Below are 22,564 nucleotides of genomic sequence, written 5' to 3'. Positions count from 1 at the left end.
TAAAAAGTAGCTTTACTTTGAGATTCAGAGCAGCAGAGCTTTGATTCTTCACACAATCGCTGATGTCACTTCCTGCTTTGAATGCTGTCGCTGCTCCAGGTTTACAATAAGCTCATTTATCATTTTCCAGCTTATTTTCATTCAAATTTAATAAAGTTTAAAGAGTGCCATTGCGACATTGCATTTCCACTGACGTTAACCTAGCTGATCTGCCTCAGTCCATTTTGTGAGGAGTTTTAGGGATCATTGTGTGTGTGTGTGTGTGTGTGTGTGTGTGTGTGTGTGTGTGTGTGTCTGTTTGTCTGTTCAGTGATAAAGTCTCATGTGTTATTGTCATGATCAGAGTTCAGAGAATGACAGCGATGAGGCTGGTGGCAGTTTGGCTCAGAGACAGAGGATCGTCTTCTTAGAAAATAACTTGGAGCAGCTCAGCAGGGTCCACAAACAGGTAAGTGATTCTCACCTAGTCTCTAAGCCCTACCCACAGGGTCACCCTCAACTGGTGTCTCCCCCATTGGAAGTGTGTGTTTCAGTTTTTAAAACCAGGATCTTTAGTGCGGGTCTGTCATTGACAGGTCGCTCTGTGATTGGATGTTTGGTGATGTTGTGTTTGTTGGCAATTATTTCTTGAAATATGACAGAGTACAGATCCTGCAGTGAAGCTTGTGTCTCCAGCTGTGATCCTCTGTGTGACCATGTGAATGAGAAGCAGTCTCTCAGGTATAATAGTGCATAAAAGCCTAAGAATTTAGACGTGTAGACAGTGTAGAAGCTTCCAGGTGAAGGGACACTAAGTCCTATGATAAGGTGGAGACTTGGGCAGTGATGGGAATAACAGTGTTACTAACGGCGTTACTTTTTTCAGTAACGAGTAATCTAACTAATTACTATTCCTATCGTAACGCCGTTACCGTTACTAACAAGAAAATGCGGCCCATTACTATTTTTCAATAAACAGACGGTTGAAGCTGTGTTCAGCTTACAGCATCTTATATCAGTTGCACGGAAGTAGCTGTAAGTAATCTGGGCGCTACAGCTTTAAGCAGCTCCGCGCGCTCCAGCGGACGGCAATCACTTTCTGCCCGACGATCACTTTTTGGCAAAACACCTGGAGCTCAGGGGGCAAAACAATCGCAGGAGTGCTGCTGTTTGACTGAGGAAGAATAAAGTAGTCGTGGTAAGCCAATCACATGACCACTTCAAGATGACAAAGCAACAAGGTGATATATACCAGCTTTTAAATTGTGTTGATAGGCCACGTAAAACCAGAGTCATGATAAACAATATATACGTGTTTTTTCCTCAATAGCTTCGTTGCGTTTACTGTCTAAGGACAGCGCAGCAAGCACTCTCTGCTTATGACCAAAAAAACCAAAACAAAAAACAGCCCGTTCCTGTTGGTGGAAAAATGCACCATGTCGACCAATCAAAAAATGATATGGCAATATGACATTTGGTTGTTTAGGAAGAGGGGGAAGATTTAGGAGTGACGGCGAGAGAGAGAGAGCAGAAAAAGAGAGAGAGCGAGTTTTGAGATGTGAGAGATTTGTGACGTTTAGCGTGTTTGGAGTGTGTAGTTAATGTGTTGTCTTGTGTAGTTAGTGTGTAGTGTTGTGGATAGTTTTGTGTTGTGTGTCAGAGCAATGAGGCGACTGCTGTCTCCAGGTAGAAACAGGAGTGATACACCTGCTGCTGTCAGACCTGCAGGTATCAGCTGTGATGTTCTCCTTTATAGTGGACAGAAATTATTGTTTTGGAGTGGCACAAATAATTTGTGGCATCTTATTGAAGAATAGCTGATTGTTCTGTAAACAGTTTGAAATGGTTATTTTAAAAAGGGGTAAAAGGTAAATGGCTGCAAATAACTTTGTTGTTTGGAAAACTTGTGCATAGGATTTTAACACTGACAATTTATATTTGCATTTAAAGTTATGAAATATGATTCAATAAACATGTTTGTGGTTGTTACAGTAAAACATATAACTTTCTACTCGGATTTTATGTTTTTTGTCTGATTTTAGATCAGTTGTGTTAATACAGTCAAAATGAAAACATAACTGTAAATTCAGACACGTGAGGTTGTGCTGAAAAGAATGATACCAAACAAAGTAAATCGTTTTTAAAGGTGAAATGTAGAGCGAAATCAAAAGTAGTTAAAAATGGCCAATTATACCCTGGACCCCAGAGGGTTAAACATTTTTTTTTAAAGTAATGCAATAGTTACTTTTCAAGTAATTAATTACTTTTAGAATCTTGTAACTCAGTTACTAACTAAGTTACTTTTTTGAAGAAGTAACTAGTAACTATAATTAATTACTTTTTCAAAGTAACTTGCCCAACACTGCATTTGCGACCGCTTGAGACAAGACAACATCTGGCGTCTCAGTCAGGGTTGCTTTCACGGTCACTAAGACAACAGGCTGTTAGGTGAAAGGTGAGAGAATAGGGAAAAGCACTTAGTACACGTTTAGCAGAGTTTGTAGGTGCTGCTCCCCTGGATTGGACAAGGCGGACTGCTGAGAGGCTGGGAACAGCCTGGGGCACTGACGAAGGGAGAATTAAGTGTAAACTATGATTTCTCCCCATCAGTTTTAATCAATCAGATAGATGCATATAAAACTTTGTATACTGATAAGTTGAGGAACTCTGATCTGCAACTTTACAGCCTGTGGTCTTCTGAACAAAAGGGATCCATGTACATGATAACATGTAATCATTCATCGCCTGCTTTAATAAATAATAATTAAAGAAAGAAGTGTTTTACTGGGGATTCCTCAAGGTGGATAAACAAACACGCTTTCAAGTCACATAACTGACAGTAGCTGTTTCCTTCAGCTGGTTCGGGATAACGCTGAGCTCCGCTGTGAGCTGCCCAAATTGGAGAAGCGTCTTCGGGCGACAGCGGAGCGAGTGAAAGCTCTGGAAACTGCTCTGAAAAATGCAAAAGAGTCAGCCGTGAGGGATCGCAAACGCTACCAACAGGAAGTTGACCGCATCAAAGAGGCCGTGCGGTCCAAAAACCTGTTCAGGAAAGGACACTCGGCTCAGATTGGTGAGAAGATAACTTAAAACAGGCCAAGTCTGATATGTGATGTGATAGGCTGTTTGTCATTACCTAAACTCACCTGTTACCTGCATTCATATAGCCAAGCCAATAAGAGCCGGTCATCAGCACCATCAGAATCCGTCCTTCTCCCATGCTATCCGACCGACCATCAGAGGAGGGGGTGCAGGGTCCAGCCCACGACACCAACCCCCCCGACAGCAACCTCAGCAACATCTCCACCAGAGCAGCAGCAAGTAGGCTCCAGGTGAGTCACACCTCAGAAACCATGGCACACAACTACAAAGCTTCAGCCACAACTTTATTTCTGTCAGCACTGCTTGTCAAACTGATGTGTTTTATTACAGCTCATTAAATAAAATCCTTGGGAGCTTTTCTACAGGGTGGGCCATTTATATGGATACACCGTAATAACATGGGGATGGTTGGTGATATTAAAGTCCTGTTTGTGGCACATTAGTATATGTGAGGGGGCAAACTCCTCAAGATGGGTGGTGACCATGGTGGCCATTTAGAAGTCGGCCATCTTGGATACAACTTTTGTTTTTTCAATAGAGATTGAAAATGTGACGTCGTCAAAGGAGTTTGCAAAGAAAAGCGTCTGGACTTCTTTGAGTTGCTTGAAGACGTTTCACCTCTCATCCGAGAAGCTTCTTCAGTTCTAAGGTCAAATGGCCGAGAGTCCCAGATTTAAACCCAGTGGGAGTGTCCCCCCAAAGAGGGACAAAGGACCCCCTGGTGATCCTCTAATCACATGAGCCAAGGTGTGAAAGCGGGTGTGGGACCTAATCAGCCAGGGTTTCGGGTGAGCTCATTGTGAAACCTGGCCCCACCTTGTCATGTGAATTCCTGAGGTCAGATGGCCCAGGATGTGAGTGGGCATTAAGGCGTCTGGGGAGGGAACTCAAAACTGGATTATAGATGGCAGACAGTTGGTGTCGTAAACCACCGCCTCTGTTCAAAGATGGTCGCTCACAGTGGACATAGATGGCCTCTTTCACTCCTCTTTCAAACCATCTGTCCTCTCTGTCCAAAATGTGAACATTGGCATCCTCGAAAGAGTGACCTTTGACCTTAAGATGCAGATGGACTGCTGAGTCTTGTCCTGTGGAGGTGGCTCTTCTATGTTGTGCGCTTGTGAAGTGGCTGTTTGGTCTCTCCAATGTAGAGGTCTGGGCATTCCTCGCTGCACTGTACAGCATACACCACGTTGTTAAGTCTGTGTTTTGGAGTTTTGTCTTTCGGGTGAACCAGTTTCTGTCTGAGTGTGTTGCTGGGTCTGAAGTACACTGGGATGTCGTGCTTGGAGAAAACTCTGCTGAGTTTCTCTGATACACCGGCTACATAGGGGATGACAACGTTGTTGCGTCTGTCTTTCTTATCCTCCCTCGCTGGTGTCTGATCTTCTTTTCTGTGCCTCTTTGCTGACTTTATGAACGCCCAGTTAGGATAACCACATGTTTTGAGTGCTTCCTTTACGTGTGTGTGTTCCTTCTTTTTTCCCTCAGGCTTAGAGGGAACATGTTCTGCTCGGTGGTGTAGGGTCCTGATTACTCCAAGTTTGTGTTCCAGAGGGTGATGGGAGTCAAAGAGGAGGTACTGGTCCGTGTGTGTGGGCTTCCGGTAAACTTCGATGTTGAGGTTGCCATTCTCTTCAATGTGCACGGCGCAGTCCAGGAAAGGCAAACAGTTATCCTTTGTGTCTTCCCTGGTGAACTTGATGTTTTTATCCACAGCGTTATTGTGCGCAGTGAAGGATTCCACTTCTTGTGTCTTGATTTCGACCCAGGTGTCGTCTACATATCTGTACCAGTGGCTGGGTACTCTTTCTTTGAAAGAGCCAAGAACCTTCCTTTCCACTTCCTCCATGTAAAGGTTGGCTACAATAGGTGACACGGGGGAGCCCATGGCACAGCCATGTTTTTGTCTGTAGAAGCCTTCGTTGTATTTGAAGTATGTTGTGGTAAGGCAGAGGTCTAACAGTGTGCAGGTCTGATCGGGTGTGAAGTTGGTCCTGTCTTCCAAGGAGCTGTTTTCTTGTAGTCGTTTTCTGACAGTCTCTACTGCTTCCGTGGTGGGTATGCAAGTGAAGAGAGAGACTACAGCAAAGGACACCATGGTTTCATCTGGATCCAGGGTCAGTTTCTGGACCTTGTCGGTGAAGTCGGTGGAGTTCTTGATGTGGTGTGGGGTGTTCCCCACGAGAGGTGCAAGGATGGTAGCAAGGTGTTTCGCAATGTTATAAGTGGCTGAGTTTATGCTACTGACTATGGGTCTGAGTGGGACCCCTTCCTTGTGGATTTTAGGAAGTCCATAAATGCAGGGTATGGCATCCCCTGGATAAAGGCGGTGATATGTAATGCGGTCAATGATTTTGTCCTTTTCAAGGTCTTGAAGGCAAGCTATAACTTTCTTTTTGTAGCTGCTTGTGGGGTCTCGCTTTAAAGCTTCGTAGGTGTTGTTGTCACTGAGGAGAGTAGTGATCTTTGTGTGGTAATCTGTTGTGTTTAGGACCACGGTGCACCTTCCCTTATCCGCTGGTAATATCGTGATGTTGTGGTCTTTGCTCAGGGAAGCGACGGCCTTCTTTTCTTGTAATGTAAGGTTGGACGGAGGGACTTTGGCACTGGAGAGGGTGGCTGAGACTTTCATCCTGATTTGCTCTGCTTCTGTCTGTGATAATTTATTAATCCGTATGGCGGTTTCTGTGGGTGTGATGAGGTCCACTATGGGCAACTGTTGCGGAGAAATGGCGAAATTGAGTCCTTTGGCTAAAACCCTCTTTTCAGGTTCAGTGAGATTCCGGTCTGAAAAGTTCTTTACCCATTTCTCCCGACTGTCTTCAGGTGTGTTTTCTTCTCTGAGTTGTGTGGGTTCCGACTGAGGAGTGTGGGTTTTTGAAAGCAAGGTGTGAAATTTCCTGCGTTGTCTTTCTTTTCCTTGAGAGTGTTGGGCCCGCTGAGCCTTGTCCACAAACTTGTAAACCTCTTCTAGGATTGGAGAGGGTAGAAGGGTTTCCAGTTCCTGCAGAGTCTGGCTGATCTTGATCTGGAGGGCATCTATAGTGAAATGGACCTGTCTTATCCTTTCACTTAAAAGGTGATTTTGTGCTCTCTGTAGAATCAAGTCTGCTCTGTGTCCCCTGAATGTGGATCCAAGGCGCAAGCTCTTAGGAACAACTCTGCTTTGTCTGCATCTTAGGTTGAAACGAAGGTTTCCTTGATTCCCTTTCATACTCCCGTACCAGTTGAAGGGTGTTTCTCCCAAAATGTACGGCAATATGTCTGTGAAGGTTCTCAGTCATCCAGGTCATCGTAGTCAAAGGAGTTTGCAAAGAAAAGCGTCTGGACTTCTTTACACCACCGGGCAGAACATGTTCCCTCTAAGCCTGAGGGAAAAAAGAAGGAACACACACACGTAAAGGAAGCACTCAAAACATGTGGTTATCCTAACTGGGCGTTCATAAAGTCAGCAAAGAGGCACAGAAAAGAAGATCAGACACCAGCGAGGGAGGATAAGAAAGACAGACGCAACAACGTTGTCATCCCCTATGTAGCCGGTGTATCAGAGAAACTCAGGAGAGTTTTCTCCAAGCACGACATTCCAGTGTACTTCAGACCCAGCAACACACTCAGACAGAAACTGGTTCACCCGAAAGACAAAACTCCAAAACACAGACTTAACAACGTGGTGTATGCTGTACAGTGCAGCGAGGAATGCCCAGACCTCTACATTGGAGAGACCAAACAGCCACTTCACAAGCGCATGGCGCAACATAGAAGAGCCACCTCCACAGGACAAGACTCAGCAGTCCATCTGCATCTTAAGGATAAAGGACACTCTTTCGAGGATGCCAATGTTCACATTTTGGACAGAGAGGACAGATGGTTTGAAAGAGGAGTGAAAGAGGCCATCTATGTCCACTGTGAGCGACCATCTTTGAACAGAGGCGGTGGTTTACGACACCAACTGTCTGCCATCTATAATCCAGTTTTGAGTTCCCTCCCCAGACGCCTTAATGCCCACTCACATCCTGGGCCATCTGACCTCAGGAATTCACATGACAAGGTGGGGCCAGGTTTCACAATGAGCTCACCCGAAACCCTGGCTGATTAGGTCCCACACCCGCTTTCACACCTTGGCTCATGTGATTAGAGGATCACCAGGGGGTCCTTTGTCCCTCTTTGGGGGGATACTCCCACTGGGTTTAAGTCTGGGACTCTCGGCCATTTGACCTTAGAACTGAAGAAGCTTCTCGGATGAGAGGTGAAACGTCTTCAAGCAACTTAAAGAAGTCCAGACGCTTGTTGAGATGCTGCAGTAGCTGGAGTTTGTAAGGGTGCCATTTGTGAGTAGCTAATATCCGCCGAAGGGATGTTCGAGTAATGCCACTCTCCAGTGACATGCGGCGAGTGCTACGCTGTGGGCTCTTGCTGAATGAAGCTAGGACAGCCACTGTTGTTTCTTCATTAGTGACAGTTTTCTTGCGTCCACATTTTGGCAAATCCAACACTGAACCAGTTTCACGAAACTTAGCAAGCAGTTTGCTAACTGTAGCATGGGAGATGGGTGGTCTCGTAGGATGTCTTGCATTGAAATCTGCTGCAATGACCCGGTTACTGCGTTCACCAGATATCAACACAATTACGATTCGCTCCTCACGTGTTAACCTCTTCGACATGTCAATGGCTGTGAACAAAGAGAAACTTGTAAATAACTCATGAAAGAATAAAGTTACGTTGAAACCAAGCACACCATTGTTTTTCTTGTGACATTACCAATAAGTTTGATGTGTCACATGGCCCTCTTCCTATTGAAAAAACAAAAGTTGTATCCAAGATGGCCGACTTCTAAATGGCCACCATGGTCACCACCCATCTTGAGGAGTTTGCCCCCTCACATATACTAATGTGCCACAAACAGGACTTTAATATCACCAACCATCCCCATGTTATTACGGTGTATCCATATAAATGGCCCACCCTGTATATTTGAGTGGAGGAAAACAGGATAAAAGACATGCTGTGGGAGAGAGCCAGAGACTAATAATAACTAATGATTAAATGCAGAGAGGTGTATAAACACATAGTGAGTGAAAAAGCTGACTGAAGAAGAAACACCCAGTGCATCATGGGAATCCCCCAGCAGCCTACACCCACATAGCAAGCAGGTCTGGCCCGGATCTGGTATCAAGCCGGGACTGCTGGTTGACTTCTGGCATGGTAAGTGGTATGTCATCCAGATGTGGGCCAGGCCTGGCGTAGATGCCACTGTTTATGTTCCTATTTTCCTATTTTAATTAGAAGACCCAAATGCCATGTTGCAATACTATACTGCTATGGTAGCCAACGTTGTATAGAGCACTTTGAGTAATCCGGGACAGTAGAAAAGCGCTATACAAGAATCAGTCCATTCACTGTCTGAACAGAGTTTCGTCATGTGACTTTAGCACTATTATGTTCTGGCACATGTTGTTATTACATGGCTTGATTAAGGTACACATAAAGCTGACACCTGGACCACCAAAGGGCCATCATTCTTTGCGGTATGTGGGCCATGTGTAAGCACATTGTGTGGGCCAGGTGTGGGCCAGATCCGGGGCCATACCAATTTTGCTATGTGGGCACCTATTGCAGCATAAGTAGAGATAGTGTCTGTCTCCTGAATCCAAACTGGAAGCTGGTTCCACAGAAGAGGGGCCTGAAAACTGAAGGCTCTGCCTCCCATTCTACTTTTAAATACTCTAGGAACAACAAGTAAGCCTGCAGTGTGAGAGCGAAGTGCTCTAATAGGGTGATATGGTACTACAAGGTCATTAAGATAAGATGGGGCCTGATTATTTAAGACCTTGTATGTGAGGAGCAGGATTTTGAATTCTGGATTTAACAGGGAGTCAATGAAGGGAAGCCAATACAGGAGAAATCTGCTCTCTCTTTCTAGTCCCTGTCAGGACTCTTGCTGCAGCATTTTGGATCAACTGAAGGCTTTTCAGCGAGTTTTTTGAACTTCCTTGCTGCGCTTCCGGGTTCGGAACTGTGATGGTAGCAGTAGGCAATTTGAGGGCGCACTTGCGGGGACTCAAGATGGCGCCAGTGTGTATGGCAAGCCGTCCGCGTCTGCGTCTGTGCCTCTGCTTTTTACATTCCCTACCCCTTTTACTGGACCTTGGCATAGTACTCGTTAATTTTTTTGATTTTATGCTCATGCTCATTTTGTGCACTAATAACCTACGACAGACAAACGCTTTTAAATCTCCAATTCTCTTACTCGCATTGCTCGGATCCATATTGGAACCTGGGTGACGCCACCCTGTTACGGCTAGACTCCTCCACCAGTATTTCCTGCCTACCCCTTCCCAACCTGCACAAGAAACGTTACAGGAAACGGGGTAAAAGGAGTGGTCTTCGCGTCCGCCTCAAGGCTTACCTTAACCCTTGGATGCACAACCTACCAATACCTACACTCTTCCACGAGTGGGGTCAAAAATGACCCCAAATAGAAACAATGCATTTTGCTATAAACTCGGTTGTTATTCTTCAAAATCTTTAAAATGAAGAGTTGTAATATTTTCATATTTGAGGTATTCCTCATAAAACATGTTTGCCCTTTGCATTTTTATTTATTTTTTCATTAATTTTAAGAAATTGCAGTTTTTGTATCACTTGCATCACTTTTGTATGCTTGCTCTGCATATACTGCAGAAGCTGGGTCTTCCCTCTGAAAGGCACAAGTTGTTCATCCACTGTAACACAATCACTGAGGAATTTCTGCCTGCAGTTGACCAGGAACAGGCCCCATATGTAGCGGAAAGCTGCCATGTGGTTTGTTTTCAGTCGGTAGGCTCTGGTCCTCTTGTCATCAAAGTGCAAGAAACGGCGAATATCTTTAAATCTTTCAATTGACATAGTGGCCTTGTACAATGACTCCCAAAAAACACCGACTGGTACATCCCAGTTCTTCTCACTTCCTGCAAGAATGGTCAATCAAATGAAGGCTAGGAGCTTATGTTTGATTACATTTTTCCACTCTTTTCCCCTGTCTATGGCAACTCTTCATGCCTCCATGTTTGTGCATGTCAGAACCTCTTCTATTATATTATCAGACATGAACATCTTCCATCCATCTATTGGGGAGACAGTACTAAACCCAGGTGCAAGCCCTGGCCGACTAATTCAGAATATTGTGGCTAGAGCAGTAAGAGGGGCTCATTCTGTTAGACTCAATATCCATTTACTCTTCAGAGGACTCATCAGAGGACTCCTCTGTATCTGACTGGCCTTGTTCAGTGGGGGGACAATAGTCTGGGTCCTCTATATCTGAGATGTCAGATTCTGAGTCAATGCCTCCGATGGGCTCTTCATCCCATCCGTCCTGGATCATTTGTAGGGCAAGGTCCACAGGGATCCTAGCTGTCCTCATTACAGCCATGTTACTTTAAATATTATAAAAAAAAACATCAGAAAGGACAATGTTTGAAATGCACAGGAAACTATAAACAGGGCCGCACATAAATGGTCCGCAGGTGCGCATTCGCTGTCAAAATAAAAGATGCGTACCAGATAAGAAGTTGGAACGCTCGTTTGCGTACATAAGATAATCTGGAGGAGGACAGACATTTGTTCAGAACTCTTAAAGATGTCGAAGAAGCAAGCTCCGTAAGCAATTACTTTGGTGTTCCTCCACCACAAAAGAAGCGCATAATCTCTGAATTTCCGGGATTACTTTTATTTTGATAGCGAATACACACCTGCGGACCACTTATGTGCAGCCCTGACTATAAATCATGTATGTTACTGTGTAAAAAATAATTCTTGATCCATCAGAAGTGTAAGTGGGACAGTCAGAGTTCCTAAGAATGAAGATTCCATAGGAACTGCTTGGGGTCATTTTTGACCCCACTTGTGGAAGAGTGGGGTAGTGATACAAAAACTGCATTTTTTTTAAATTAATGAAAAAATAAATAAAAATGCAAATGGCCTCATGTTACAAACATGTTTCATGAGGAGTACCTGGAATATGAATATATTACAACTTTGCATTTTAAAGATTTTGAAGAAAAACAACCTGTGGGGTCATTTTTGACCCCACGTGTGCATCTAAGGGTTAAAGCAAAGGCTAAGGATTATCCAAATGCTGGCCGGGATATCGTACGCTTTCTCCCCTCCTCCGGAGACCGCTTTGATGCTAAATTGCTTAGCTATCGGTGGATCTGCCCCGCTGGATTACAAGCCTACCCAGCCCTTCCAGTGGCATGCCCCCCTGTTCGGTCCTGGATTACGTGCTCCAGATGTGGCGTCCATCACAGCAACCTAAGCATAATGTGACGAGCTACAAATGTCAGGTGACTGGCAAACAAGACCTTTCTTTTAAATGACTTTTTCCTCGCTTCTGAACTGGATGTTTTACTCCTGACGGAGACCTGGATTCGCCCCGGTGAGTCCATCCCCTTCTCCGAGCTTCTCCCCCCAGACTGTGCCTTTTTTAGCTCACCGAGACTTACTGGCAGAGGTGGTGGCTTAGCTCCGGTTTTTAAAAATAACGTTCAGCAGCTCCCCTCCCCTACCTACCCCAGCTTTGAAGCTCAGCTACTGGAGATGACTGACTCTTTGGCTACTCTGTGTGTTGTGGCCTATCGCTGGCCTAAATACAATAAGACTTTTAACTCTGAATTTGCCGACCTTTTAGGATCTGTTCTTATTAAACATGGCTGTGTTCTTATTTTTGGTGATTTTAATATACACATCTGCTGTAAGGACGACCCGTTAGCTAAAGACTTTCTTGCATTAACTGACTCTTTTAACCTCGTTCAGTGGGTAAATGAACCTACCCACGCTAAGGGCCACACCCTTGACTCGATCTTTTCGTATGGCTTGGACATTTGTATCAAGAATATAAACAATGTTGGGATCTCCGACCACTCCGCAGTCATGTTGACTTAGATAATACTGAACTGCACCCTGAGTTCCTGCTTTACGTGTAGTTAATGCTGAAACTGTGGCAAATTTTTCTGTGTCTTTCCTGAATTCTGCGTCCAGTACTTTTGATTGTTCTGCCTCTCATATGGTTGATGACTTTGCAAACACCTTGCCATCCATATGCTCCTCTATCCTTGACACTGTTGCACCCATTAAAATGAAGCGCCCTACAACCTTTTCCCAATGCTGGTTAAACGACTCTACGTGTGCCTTACGACGTGTCTACCGCCGCGATGAGAGGAGGTGGAAAACAGATAAACTCCAGGTATCCTGTGAAATCCTACATTCCAGCCGCTCGAAATTTCAAACTGCTGCTAAAATGGCCAAAGCGGCTTTCTTATCAAAAATGATTCTGGCTCATGGTCACAACCCCCGAACGCTATTTAAAATTTTTAATTCGGTGGCCAATCCCCGTCCTGCTATGTCGCTGGTGTGCTCTCCAGCTCTTTGTGAACAATTTTTAAATCACTTCTTAGATAAAGTTTCTTCTCTTCCTCGCTTCCTTTAGTGTCGAGCCCTGTTTCTACTCCTGGTTGTTCATCAACTTTCCATCAGTTTGAGCCCGTGTCCCTCCTTACTCTCAAGCGATTAGCTGAGCAACTGAATAATACTAATCCTATATATGATATCCTCCCACCTCGCATAGTATAGGACTGCTTCGACCCGTCAGCTTTTAAACATGCTGTAGTCCAACCTGTTCTTAAAAAAAGGAACCTTGATTATAATGATTATGTGAATTGCAGGCCGATCTCTAAGCTCCCGTTCCTGTCTAAAATTTGCGAGAGGATAGTTCTTTCACAACTCCAGGCGTATTTGGATGCAAATGACATTATTGATAAATTCCAGTCTGCCTTTAAACCACGTCACAGCACTGAAACTGCTTTGCTTAGAGTCCTAAATGATCTTCTAATTGCTGATACTGGATGCGCTGCGGTCCTAGTTCTATTGGATTTATCCTCGACTTTTGACATGGTGGATCACAGCATGTTGTTAGCGAGGCTTGAGCATACTGTAGGCATTAGAGGTGTCGCTCTTGATTGGTTTAAATCATACCTCTCCAATAGGTCCTTCTCGGTTAACCTGGGCACCTGCTCTTCCTCCGCTGCACCTGTCTGCTGTGGCGTGCCTCAAGGATCTGTGCTGGGCCCTATTCTTTTCTCGCTGTATATGCTAATCTTTGAGAAATACAATATCGCTTTTCACTGTTACGCTGATGATATACAGATCTACTTTGAACTAGCTGATGATCCTGCTCTGTCTCTGCACTGCTTTCAAGAGTGCATGTGTCAGGTCAAAGAGTGGCTCTTAGGAAATTCTCTTATCTTGTCAAGGCTCGCGGGGCGAGCCGTGTGGAATTAGTGAAGGACCCAAGATGCAGGCACTGCTGATGTGAGGTAGCTTTATTTGTGGCGGTTGAAAATACAAAAAGGCGAGGGTGGCGAAAAAAAGGAACTGAGAAAATCTAAACTGGGAAAACTAAGCATAAAACAAACCTGAAGCCAGATGCAGGGAGACATGGAGAGAAAAACATAGGATGACGTAGGGCGATAACGCAGACGAACCGGCAACAGGCAGGATAACACACAGGGCTTAAATACACACAGCAGTAATCAAGGGATGGGAGTCAGGAGAGGAACACACATGGGAAAAATCAGAGCTGATGAGACAGGGGAGACGTAAACTGAACACACTCACATGAGACAAAGACCTTCAAAGTAAAACAGGAAACTCACACGCAAAGACACAGACTCAGAGACGCGGGCTTAACAAAGACCTGACTACAATAGAAGGGATACACAGAACCAAAACATAAGAATAAACAAAGATACATCAAGAAATCAAAGATTAACAATATAGAACAGAAAATACTGTGTCACAGACCCAGGACCGTGACATATCTTAAATGATAAGAAAACTGAAATCGTTGTATTTGATAGTAATATTTCTCGCGGACAATTTCACGATGCCTTTGGTTGCCAGCTCCCTCTCTGACACTGTTAGCAATTGATAAACAAGTGTCTGCTGTAGTTAGATCTACTTTCTACCAACTGCGTGTCATTTCTAAGGCTAGGCATTATGTTCCGCTTAAGGACCTGGAAAAGCTTGTTCACGCCTTTGTGACCTTCTGACCGGAACTGGGAGGTTTGCCTCTATTACCCCTGTTCTAGCTGACCTGCACTGGCTACCCATTAAATACCGCATCCAATTTAAAATACTGCTGCTTACTTTTAAAATGATCAGCAACACAGCCCCGAGCTACCTGATCGAGCTCCTTAGTTTGTACATTCCCGCTCGAGCACTGAGATCATCTACTCAGTTACTCCTGGTGCAGCCAAGATCTTGAGGTGACCGTGCGTTTGCCTTGGCTGCACCACATTTATGGAATAACCTTCCTATTGTTATCTGCGCGTTTGATTCTAAATCACGGTTAAAAACCTATTTATCGCCTTTCCTGCTCGTTCATGCCTGTATCTGATCCCTAGACTTACTCTATTTTACCTTTCATACACTTGATTCGAATGGCGGCGCGCACAGACGCAGCGGCCCGGAGCTCCTACATTTTTGCACTTTTGGTGGCACTGTGTATCATTTCACACAGTCTGGGTTTACTTCAGTACAAAAGAGATGATCTACTACAACTATTACAACTAAGCCGTGGAGATCTTCAACTAACATCCGAGTATCTCATCCCCCCGGAGATCGTCAAGCAACCCCCGGGGCTACCTGCAACAGCGAGCCGCAGGAGGAGACGCTGCGAGCGGAGGCAGAAGAGAGGCAGGCGGGGAGGCCTGTGGGCACGGCTAAAGGCTAGTCCGTTCAAACCACCACTCCCGACCATATTCCTCTCCAATGTTCGTTCAATCCGTTACAAACTGGATGAAATACGACTGCAGATCGCCACTCGACGGACTTTCAACAACTGTTCGTGCATGATTTTCACTGAAACGTGGCTGGACAGTGCCATTCCCGACGCGGCTATTGAGCTAGCAGGCCGTACCGCCTACCGAGCCGACAGGTCTGCGGACTCTGGTAAGAAGACCGGCGGGGGGCTGTGCATCTATATCAACAACTTTTGGTGCACGAACGTCACGGTAACGGACAGACTGTGCAGTACAGAGGCAGAACTGTTGGTGTTAAAGTGCCGTCCATTCTATCTCCCTCGGGAATTTTCTGCCGTTTACATCTGCGCTGTTTACATTCCACCAGATGCTAATGCTAAGCTAGCGTTAGCACAACTGAGCAGCAGCATCAATAACAGCCTGGTAGCACACCCGGACAGTGTCTTTATTGTGGCTGGGGATTTTAACCACGCGGACCTGAAATCTGTACTTCACAATTTCCACCGAAATGTGAAGTGTGCTACCAGAGGAGATAGAACTTTGGACCAGGTGTACACCAACATGGCGAACGCATACAGAGCCCAGGCCTGTCCCCACCTGGGCCTGTCAGACCATCTCTCTCTTCTGCTACACCCAATATACACACCAAAGATCAAGAGCACTGGGATTACAACCAAAACCGTGAGAACATGGCCGCAGGATGCTATTCCGATGCTCCAGGACTGTTTCCACCGCACAGACTGGGAGGTATTCAAGGAGCAGGACACTGACAATCGTGTCGCATTGGACAGTTACACCTCCACTGTCTTGGACTACATCTGTTTCTGTGTGGACAATGTAACAACTTGGAAACGACTCAGTGTGTTCCCTAATAATCCACCCTGGATGACACACGGAGTTCAACAACTTATCCGAACGAGGAACAACGCTTTCCATTCCGGGGACCTGGAGGCATACAGTGCTGCCAGGGCTAACCTGAGAAGAGGCATCAAGACTGCCAAGCAGCAGCACAGGAGGCGCATCGAGGCCAGGTTTGAGAACATCACAAACCCAAGACAGGTCTGGGAGAGCATCAGGGCCATCACAGACTACAAGAGGAGAACACCATCACCCTCAGCCGACAGTCCTACTCTGGCTGAGGACCTAAACCTCTTTTATGCCCGTTTTGATAGGGATAACACCGACCCTGTCCTGTCCCCACTCCCCTCAACCGACCCTGCTCCAGTCCTGAGCACTCATGAGCTGAGGCGTGTGTTCCGCAGCATTAACATCAGGAAGGCGGCCGGACCAGATGGAGTGCTGGGCCGGGTGCTAAAAGACTGTGCTGCGGACCTGGCGGACGTCTTCACCTCTATATATAACACCTCGCTGTCCTGTTCACTGGTACCATCCTGTTTCAAAGCAGCAACCATCGTTCCCATCCCCAAGCAGTCAAATGTCACATGTCTGAACGATTTCAGACCTGTGGCACTCACCCCCATTCCTGCCAAATGCCTGGAGAGACTGGTCATTAAACACATCAGAGCTGCCCTTCCACCATCTCTGGACCCGCACCAGTTTGCATACAGGGAGAACCGGTCAACTGAGGACGCGATTGCCACAGTGCTGCACACACTACTGGAGCACCTGGAGCACAAGAACACCTATGCACGGCTCCTCTTTGTAGACTACAGCTCGGCCTTTAATACCATCCGGCCATACAAACTCCGTCCCAAACTCCATCAACTGGGACTCAACTCCTCCCTGTGCAACTGGATTGTGGACTTCCTCACTAACCGTAGACAGAGTGTCAGAGTGGGTAAGAACACCTCTTCCACCCTTGTGGTCAACACCGGTGCCCCTCAGGGGTGTGTTCTGAGCCCTCTGCTATACACTCTCTTCACTCATGACTGTATTTCCAATGTACGTCCAATCTCATTGTTAAGTTTGCCGACGACACCACAGTGCTCGGACTCATATCCTACAACGATGAGACAAACTACAGGACAGAGGTGCAACAACTAGAGTCATGGTGCCGCGACAATAACTTGGTCTTAAACACCAAAAAGACCAAGGAGATTATTGTAGATTTCCGGAGGAAAGGTCATAACAACTACCGGCCTCTCTTCATTGGCAGTGAGGCGGTGGAGAGGGTGAGCAGTTTTAAATTCTTGGGGGTAACTGTGACTGAGGACTTGTCCTGGGGCAACCACATCACCTCAGCTGTACGGAAGGCCCAACAGCGCCTCTACTACCTGAGGAGACTGCGGAGCGCACACATTCCCAGACCTCTGATGTTGAACTTCTACAACTGTGCCATCAGCAGCGTTCTGACGTATGGATTTCTAGTGTGGTTCCCCAGCTGCACCAAGGCCGACCAGCAAGCACTCCAGCGGGTGGTGAAAGAAGCTGGCAGAATTATTGGAACGATTCTGCCAGAGATTAGCAACATCTTCCCCACTCGCTGTCTGAGGAGGGTGCACAGTATCCTGCGGGACCAACATCACCCTGCGCACCACCTTTTCCACCTGCTGCCCTCAGGGAGAAGATACAGGTCCATACAGGCCAGAACGTCCAGATTGGCCAACAGCCTGTATCCACAGGCTGTGAGGCTCCTGAACTCTGCCCCACCCCCCCCCCTCTCTGCCCCCCCTCTCACGGACAATAACCATATCCAACTTATTAATAGCAGTGAACTGGTCTGAAAAATAGACAATTATCATATGTCACAGTACAATAATTGAATGGGTTGCACTGTTGCACTTTGTCATATTTCTCAGGTCTTTGTCTGAATGTCCCATGAACATTACCTGTCATATTCTCATGTTTTTGCTAAGGATCGTCTCATTGCACTGAAGTCACACTGGGTTAAATGGTTACACTTTGGTCTAAGGGGAATTTAGTATTTATTATTATTTGTTGTAGAAGCTCCAAACACAATTTCATTGTTCTTGACAATGACAATAAATAAATACTTGACTATCTTTTGTGGTTTTGTGCTTTTAACATGTTTTACTTGATATGCATTTTATGCCGTTCCTGTGTATTAGTGACACTGACCTGTTAGCATACGTGGTATTTTGTTATGGTCCTATAATATTTATAATATTTCTGTCTTATTTTCTGTCTTTTATGTGAAGCACTTTGTTATACCATTGGTTTTTAAATGTGCTCTATAAATAAAGTTGTATTGTATTGTATTCTTTTGTTAGAGGATCTTTGGTTAGAGTTTTAAATCTCACATTGATATTCCAGAAGAGCGTAGCGGGTGTATGAGAGTCTTTGTATCTTTCACACACGTTGTGTAATACGGGGGCAGAATCAATAGAAAAGCAAACAAAAAACAAAAAAATGCACCTTTTTAGGAACCGAAGTAGCACGCTGCCATCACATCAATCCAAGATTAATTGGATTCCTCACAGTGTTATTGGAGGCCAAGGTAACGCCAAGTATCTGGTTAGATCTCATGTTTTTAAGGTTTTTAGAAAACCCCGGTGGACTAATCCCAGGCTATTGAGACTAGCAGTTGGGACATGGAATGTCACTTCACTGGTGGGGATAGGTAATGACAGGCCAAGAGGATCATGGGTCGGGCAGTGGCCGAAGCAAAAACCTGGGTTTAGGTGGAATTCGGAGAGGCCATGCTGAAAGCCTTTTTAATTCTACTGACATGTTATCTGTAAAGAAAGCAGAGTCTGTGTACGGGGGGGGGGGCGAGTTGTCCATCACCGGGAGTGAGGCCACTTAAACAACTCCATGGTGGCAGAACTCCTGGGGTGGAAGAAGTTTGGCCTGAGTTCCTGAAGGCTCTGGATGCTGTAGGGCTGTTTTGGTGGTTCCCATCTTTGCCCTCCCAGGAAAGCCTATGCCAGGGTGCTGGGAAAGAGAGCACATATCTACATGGATATTAAAGTCACTCGCTATAATTATTTATCTACGCTGATAAAAAGTCTGAGAAAACTGAATAGGAGCAAACTCTTTCTCCCGGGTCAGAGTATGTTTAATATTTAATGTTGAAACCCTGAATTAACTGTTTAATCAGTCAGTTTGTTCACTTCTTTCTGAGTCATTTTTTTAATCACTCCTGTTCTTCACAGGTAGCAGATGACTCTGGATCAGTTTCCTTTTCTGTGGATCTTTGGACCCTCCTGTTTTCACCACTCTGCCTATACTGGAACCACATCCCACAATGTTCTGCCTTAACAGCCATTCCACCTTAAACAATCCACCTTAACAGCCTTGCCAGCTTAACAAACATTCCACCCTAACACAGGTGCTCTCTCTGACTGTTTTCTGAATTTTTGTTGTTGTTGTTTATTCTCAAACAATCAAAGAATTACCGCTAAGAAAAGTTAATATTTTATCTTTTTCTTTTTTTTTAACTAAATGACATTTTTAGATTTTTGGGTGTCTGTTGCCTTTATTACACAGCACAGTGGAGAAAGAGAGGAAAGATGCACCAAAGGCTCTCGGGTCAGTTCTGCCTGGTCGCTGCGTCTGGTTGCCTTTAGCTGTGAGCTAAACCTGCTCTCCTAAATTTTAAAATCTGAGTCTGAATCTGAGTCTGTAAACCTGTCAGGGTTTACTCATCATGTTTATGGCATTCAACTCTCAGATTTAAAGCAAACAGATTTTTCACAGAGGTGCAGAATTCCTCGTTTGAAATTAAATTAAATAAGAGTTTATTGTAATCTTTAAAAAGTGTTATTCTCCAAACCTAGGGGTAATCTGGAAATGCTGCTCCCTGATTCCAACTCCACCCAAGGACAAAAACTTTTAGCAGTCTAAACTCTACGCAGCCGTTTGTTGACTTCGGCAGTGAGCCACACCAAAATAAAGGTCCCTGATGTTCCCTGCCCAAAATGAAAGTCAAACAACAGATACATTTCTAACCTAAGGTCCTACTCAAACAAGAGAAAACGGATTTCAACAGAAAAGGCTTCTCATTCCTATCAGGCTGCTGCCTTGTTTAACATAAAGTAAAAGAATACTCCAGGTTGTCTAATTTACAAAACTATTAATAACTATTTACAAAGTGCTTGATTAGGTCTCACAACGCCACACACACAAGATCACTCACTTTACTCACTAATGACCTTTTTGACTCAGGAGTTTCACACAGAGAACACTCAAAGTTACCATCAGAAACACACAGCTTGTTGTCCAGTCTGGGAACAGGAATCCAAGCAAACAACTCGGCTGTCAAGATATACCCACACACAACCCTGGGAGGGAGGAGAGAGAAAAACCCACACCCACATCCTCTGGTGGGAGGGGCCACACAAATAAAAACACACATAATAATGATACTAAAATCAGTCAGGGCTCTAGACTAACTTCTTGCTACAGTTGCACTGGTGCGGCTAACTTTTTTCCTTAGGTGCATCCAAATTTTTTAACCGCGTCACTTAAGACCGCAGTTTTACATGTTCACTTATTTTATTTTTTTTAAATTGTCAACACAAAGTTCTTTATTTGGAGCACATTTCTACAAGAAAGACAAGTTACTGAAAAATGTGTTTAAAGTGCTTGACTGAGCTGAAATTTAAACTTAAAACATCTCAAGATATATTCAATAAAAAGAAAATGTAAATTAAAAAGACCTCAAAGTGTCTGACAGGCTTCAAAGTGAACATCTCAGTGTCTGAACAGCTTTATATCTTGTGGACCCTCCTCCATTGCAGTCACATGGCCCTCAGATGGCCAACTCCTGTAATCTGGCCTTTCCCCCCTTTTTTCCCATGTGTCTGCGATGACACCTGTAACCTGGGCACACGTGACATCATTACTGTACGTGGGGTTTACCTTCAAGACATTTTTCTTGTGAAGAATTATTTTGGTCTTGAACTTAGTGAATGGAACATCTTCTTTGGGAATATCGTAGGCAATGTTAAACGTAATCATCACATCGGCCTCTTCTGACGACCTGTTTGCTGCCGCTGAAAGGCCGTGGGGAGAGGGGAAACTTGGCCAGTGCATTTATCGCAGCATATAATGTGTTTCCTGAATACACTGTGCTTTTTCAGCGTTTCATTTTGAAACGTATTAGCTGCAGTCACAAATGCAGTATTGCCGGCCACAGTTTCTCCACACTCACCGCAGTAAATGCAGTGCATCATGTTGTCAGCTTTACTGTATCTTAGCCAGGGAAACTGGTCAAGCCGCTCTCTTCCCAACGTATACACTTTACGCTTTTACTGTCAGTGGGCTCATTATCTGATGCCATCTCTGGACCAGTGTTAGACATAACCTGAGAGGTTGATGGCTCCGTGTCAGAGCACTCACTATGAATTTCAGACGGATCAGACCTTAATGAAAGAGTTATCAATCGTTCTTTTCATCTTTTCTCATTACCCACAGCTACAGCCACTTCTATCGGGTCTAGGCTGCTCACCTCTGTCTACCTGCCTGCACCTTCAAATGTACATACACATAGGCCTACATCTGGACCATGACCAATCAGAGAGCTCCTGCCCCTCACTATCTCTGATTGGTTTAGACCACGATACAGGCATAATGTGTGATGTTTTCTTTACTTGAATGACTGGTTGCACCGGTGCGACCTAGGATTCTTTTATGTGACCCAACTGAGAAGTTGGGTCACATGTCACACTCTAGAGCCTTGTTTATGTTGTTGCATTAAAAACCTCAGTATAAAATCTTTTTTTAATGAAACAAATGTTTCTCACATTTTTTTTCATTTTGAAATAAAATTTTCAAAGTGTTACAACTTTTGATTATATGAGTTTTTAAAAATTGCAGCGATCCTCTCACACACTTTCTCTTTCATTCAAACCATAAATATGATTGCAGCTTTAAAAGACGCTGCTGGAGGAATAAAATTCAGGAAATTCCAGGAACACGATCGAAAGTTGTTGTGTTTTTAAAAAAAAATTAATTTAAAACTTATTTCCCTGACGACAGTGTTGGATTGCAGATATTGATTGTGTGTTTTTAATGTGTTTATTACTGGAGTGTAATTTAAGGAGTTTATTTTACTGTTTATTTATTAGCTTAAAGTGAAAAGTGTGTATGTTACTTTTGTCATCCAGCTGGAAATGATCATGTGTCAGTGTGTTTGTGTTGTGGTTGTTGTTGTGAATCTGCAGTAAGTTTACAGAGCGGCGAGGCTGATGAATGACAGCTTCAAAGTGACACGATCAGCTGATGGCAGATGTTGTGAACAGGAAGTTAGTGACATGATGTCAGCCAATCAGAACATCATGTTTTCTGCAGTGTTTGTGGTCACTTTACATCTCCAACATTGTATTGAAAGCAAGCTAAAGCACATCTGTTTGTAAGTGTTTATTGATGTATTGGTAATGTTTACGTGCTGCCAATGAAAGTGTTTATCATAACTATGTTCATAATGTGCTGTAAGAACAAAGTGATACTGAAGTGATTCACAGGTTGTTGTAAAGACATCGAACATCACGTGTTTCTGAACATGTCAAATAAAGTGAAAGATGTTTATCTGACATCAGGAATAGTGTTTACTTCTTAATCATTTATTTAAACACTGGAAAAATGTGAGATCGGATGATTAAACTGATAAATGGGCCAACTGTTTTTCATATACAGGTCAGTGATGTATCTGGCTTAAGTAGTTAAGCTTGTGATTAATTAGAACAGCTGTAATCGGGTTTACGTGAACTGTTGGCATCGTTATTTATTTATGTTATATTTTGCACTCTGTTTTTGTTGAG

General features: G+C 44.4%; 1 protein-coding gene across 1 annotated transcript in view; it reads left to right on the top strand.

The window, feature by feature from the left end:
- Nucleotides 1-22,564, top strand: part of LOC134644876 (kinesin heavy chain-like) — a 51,086-nt gene extending 28,522 nt beyond the window's left edge. The window contains exons 23-26 of the mRNA XM_063498007.1: nt 344-448; nt 2,836-3,052; nt 3,147-3,311; nt 18,956-22,564. Of these exons, the coding sequence (XP_063354077.1) occupies nt 344-448; nt 2,836-3,052; nt 3,147-3,304 (480 nt within the window). The 3' untranslated portion in view covers nt 3,305-3,311; nt 18,956-22,564. The remainder of the gene's footprint in view (nt 1-343; nt 449-2,835; nt 3,053-3,146; nt 3,312-18,955) is intronic.

This window comes from Pelmatolapia mariae, linkage group LG16_19 (genome assembly GCF_036321145.2).
Source record: "Pelmatolapia mariae isolate MD_Pm_ZW linkage group LG16_19, Pm_UMD_F_2, whole genome shotgun sequence".
Taxonomy (NCBI): Eukaryota; Metazoa; Chordata; class Actinopteri; order Cichliformes; family Cichlidae; genus Pelmatolapia; species Pelmatolapia mariae.
The sequence above is the reverse complement of the archived record's forward strand: the minus strand, read 5'-3'. Positions and strand labels throughout refer to the sequence as shown.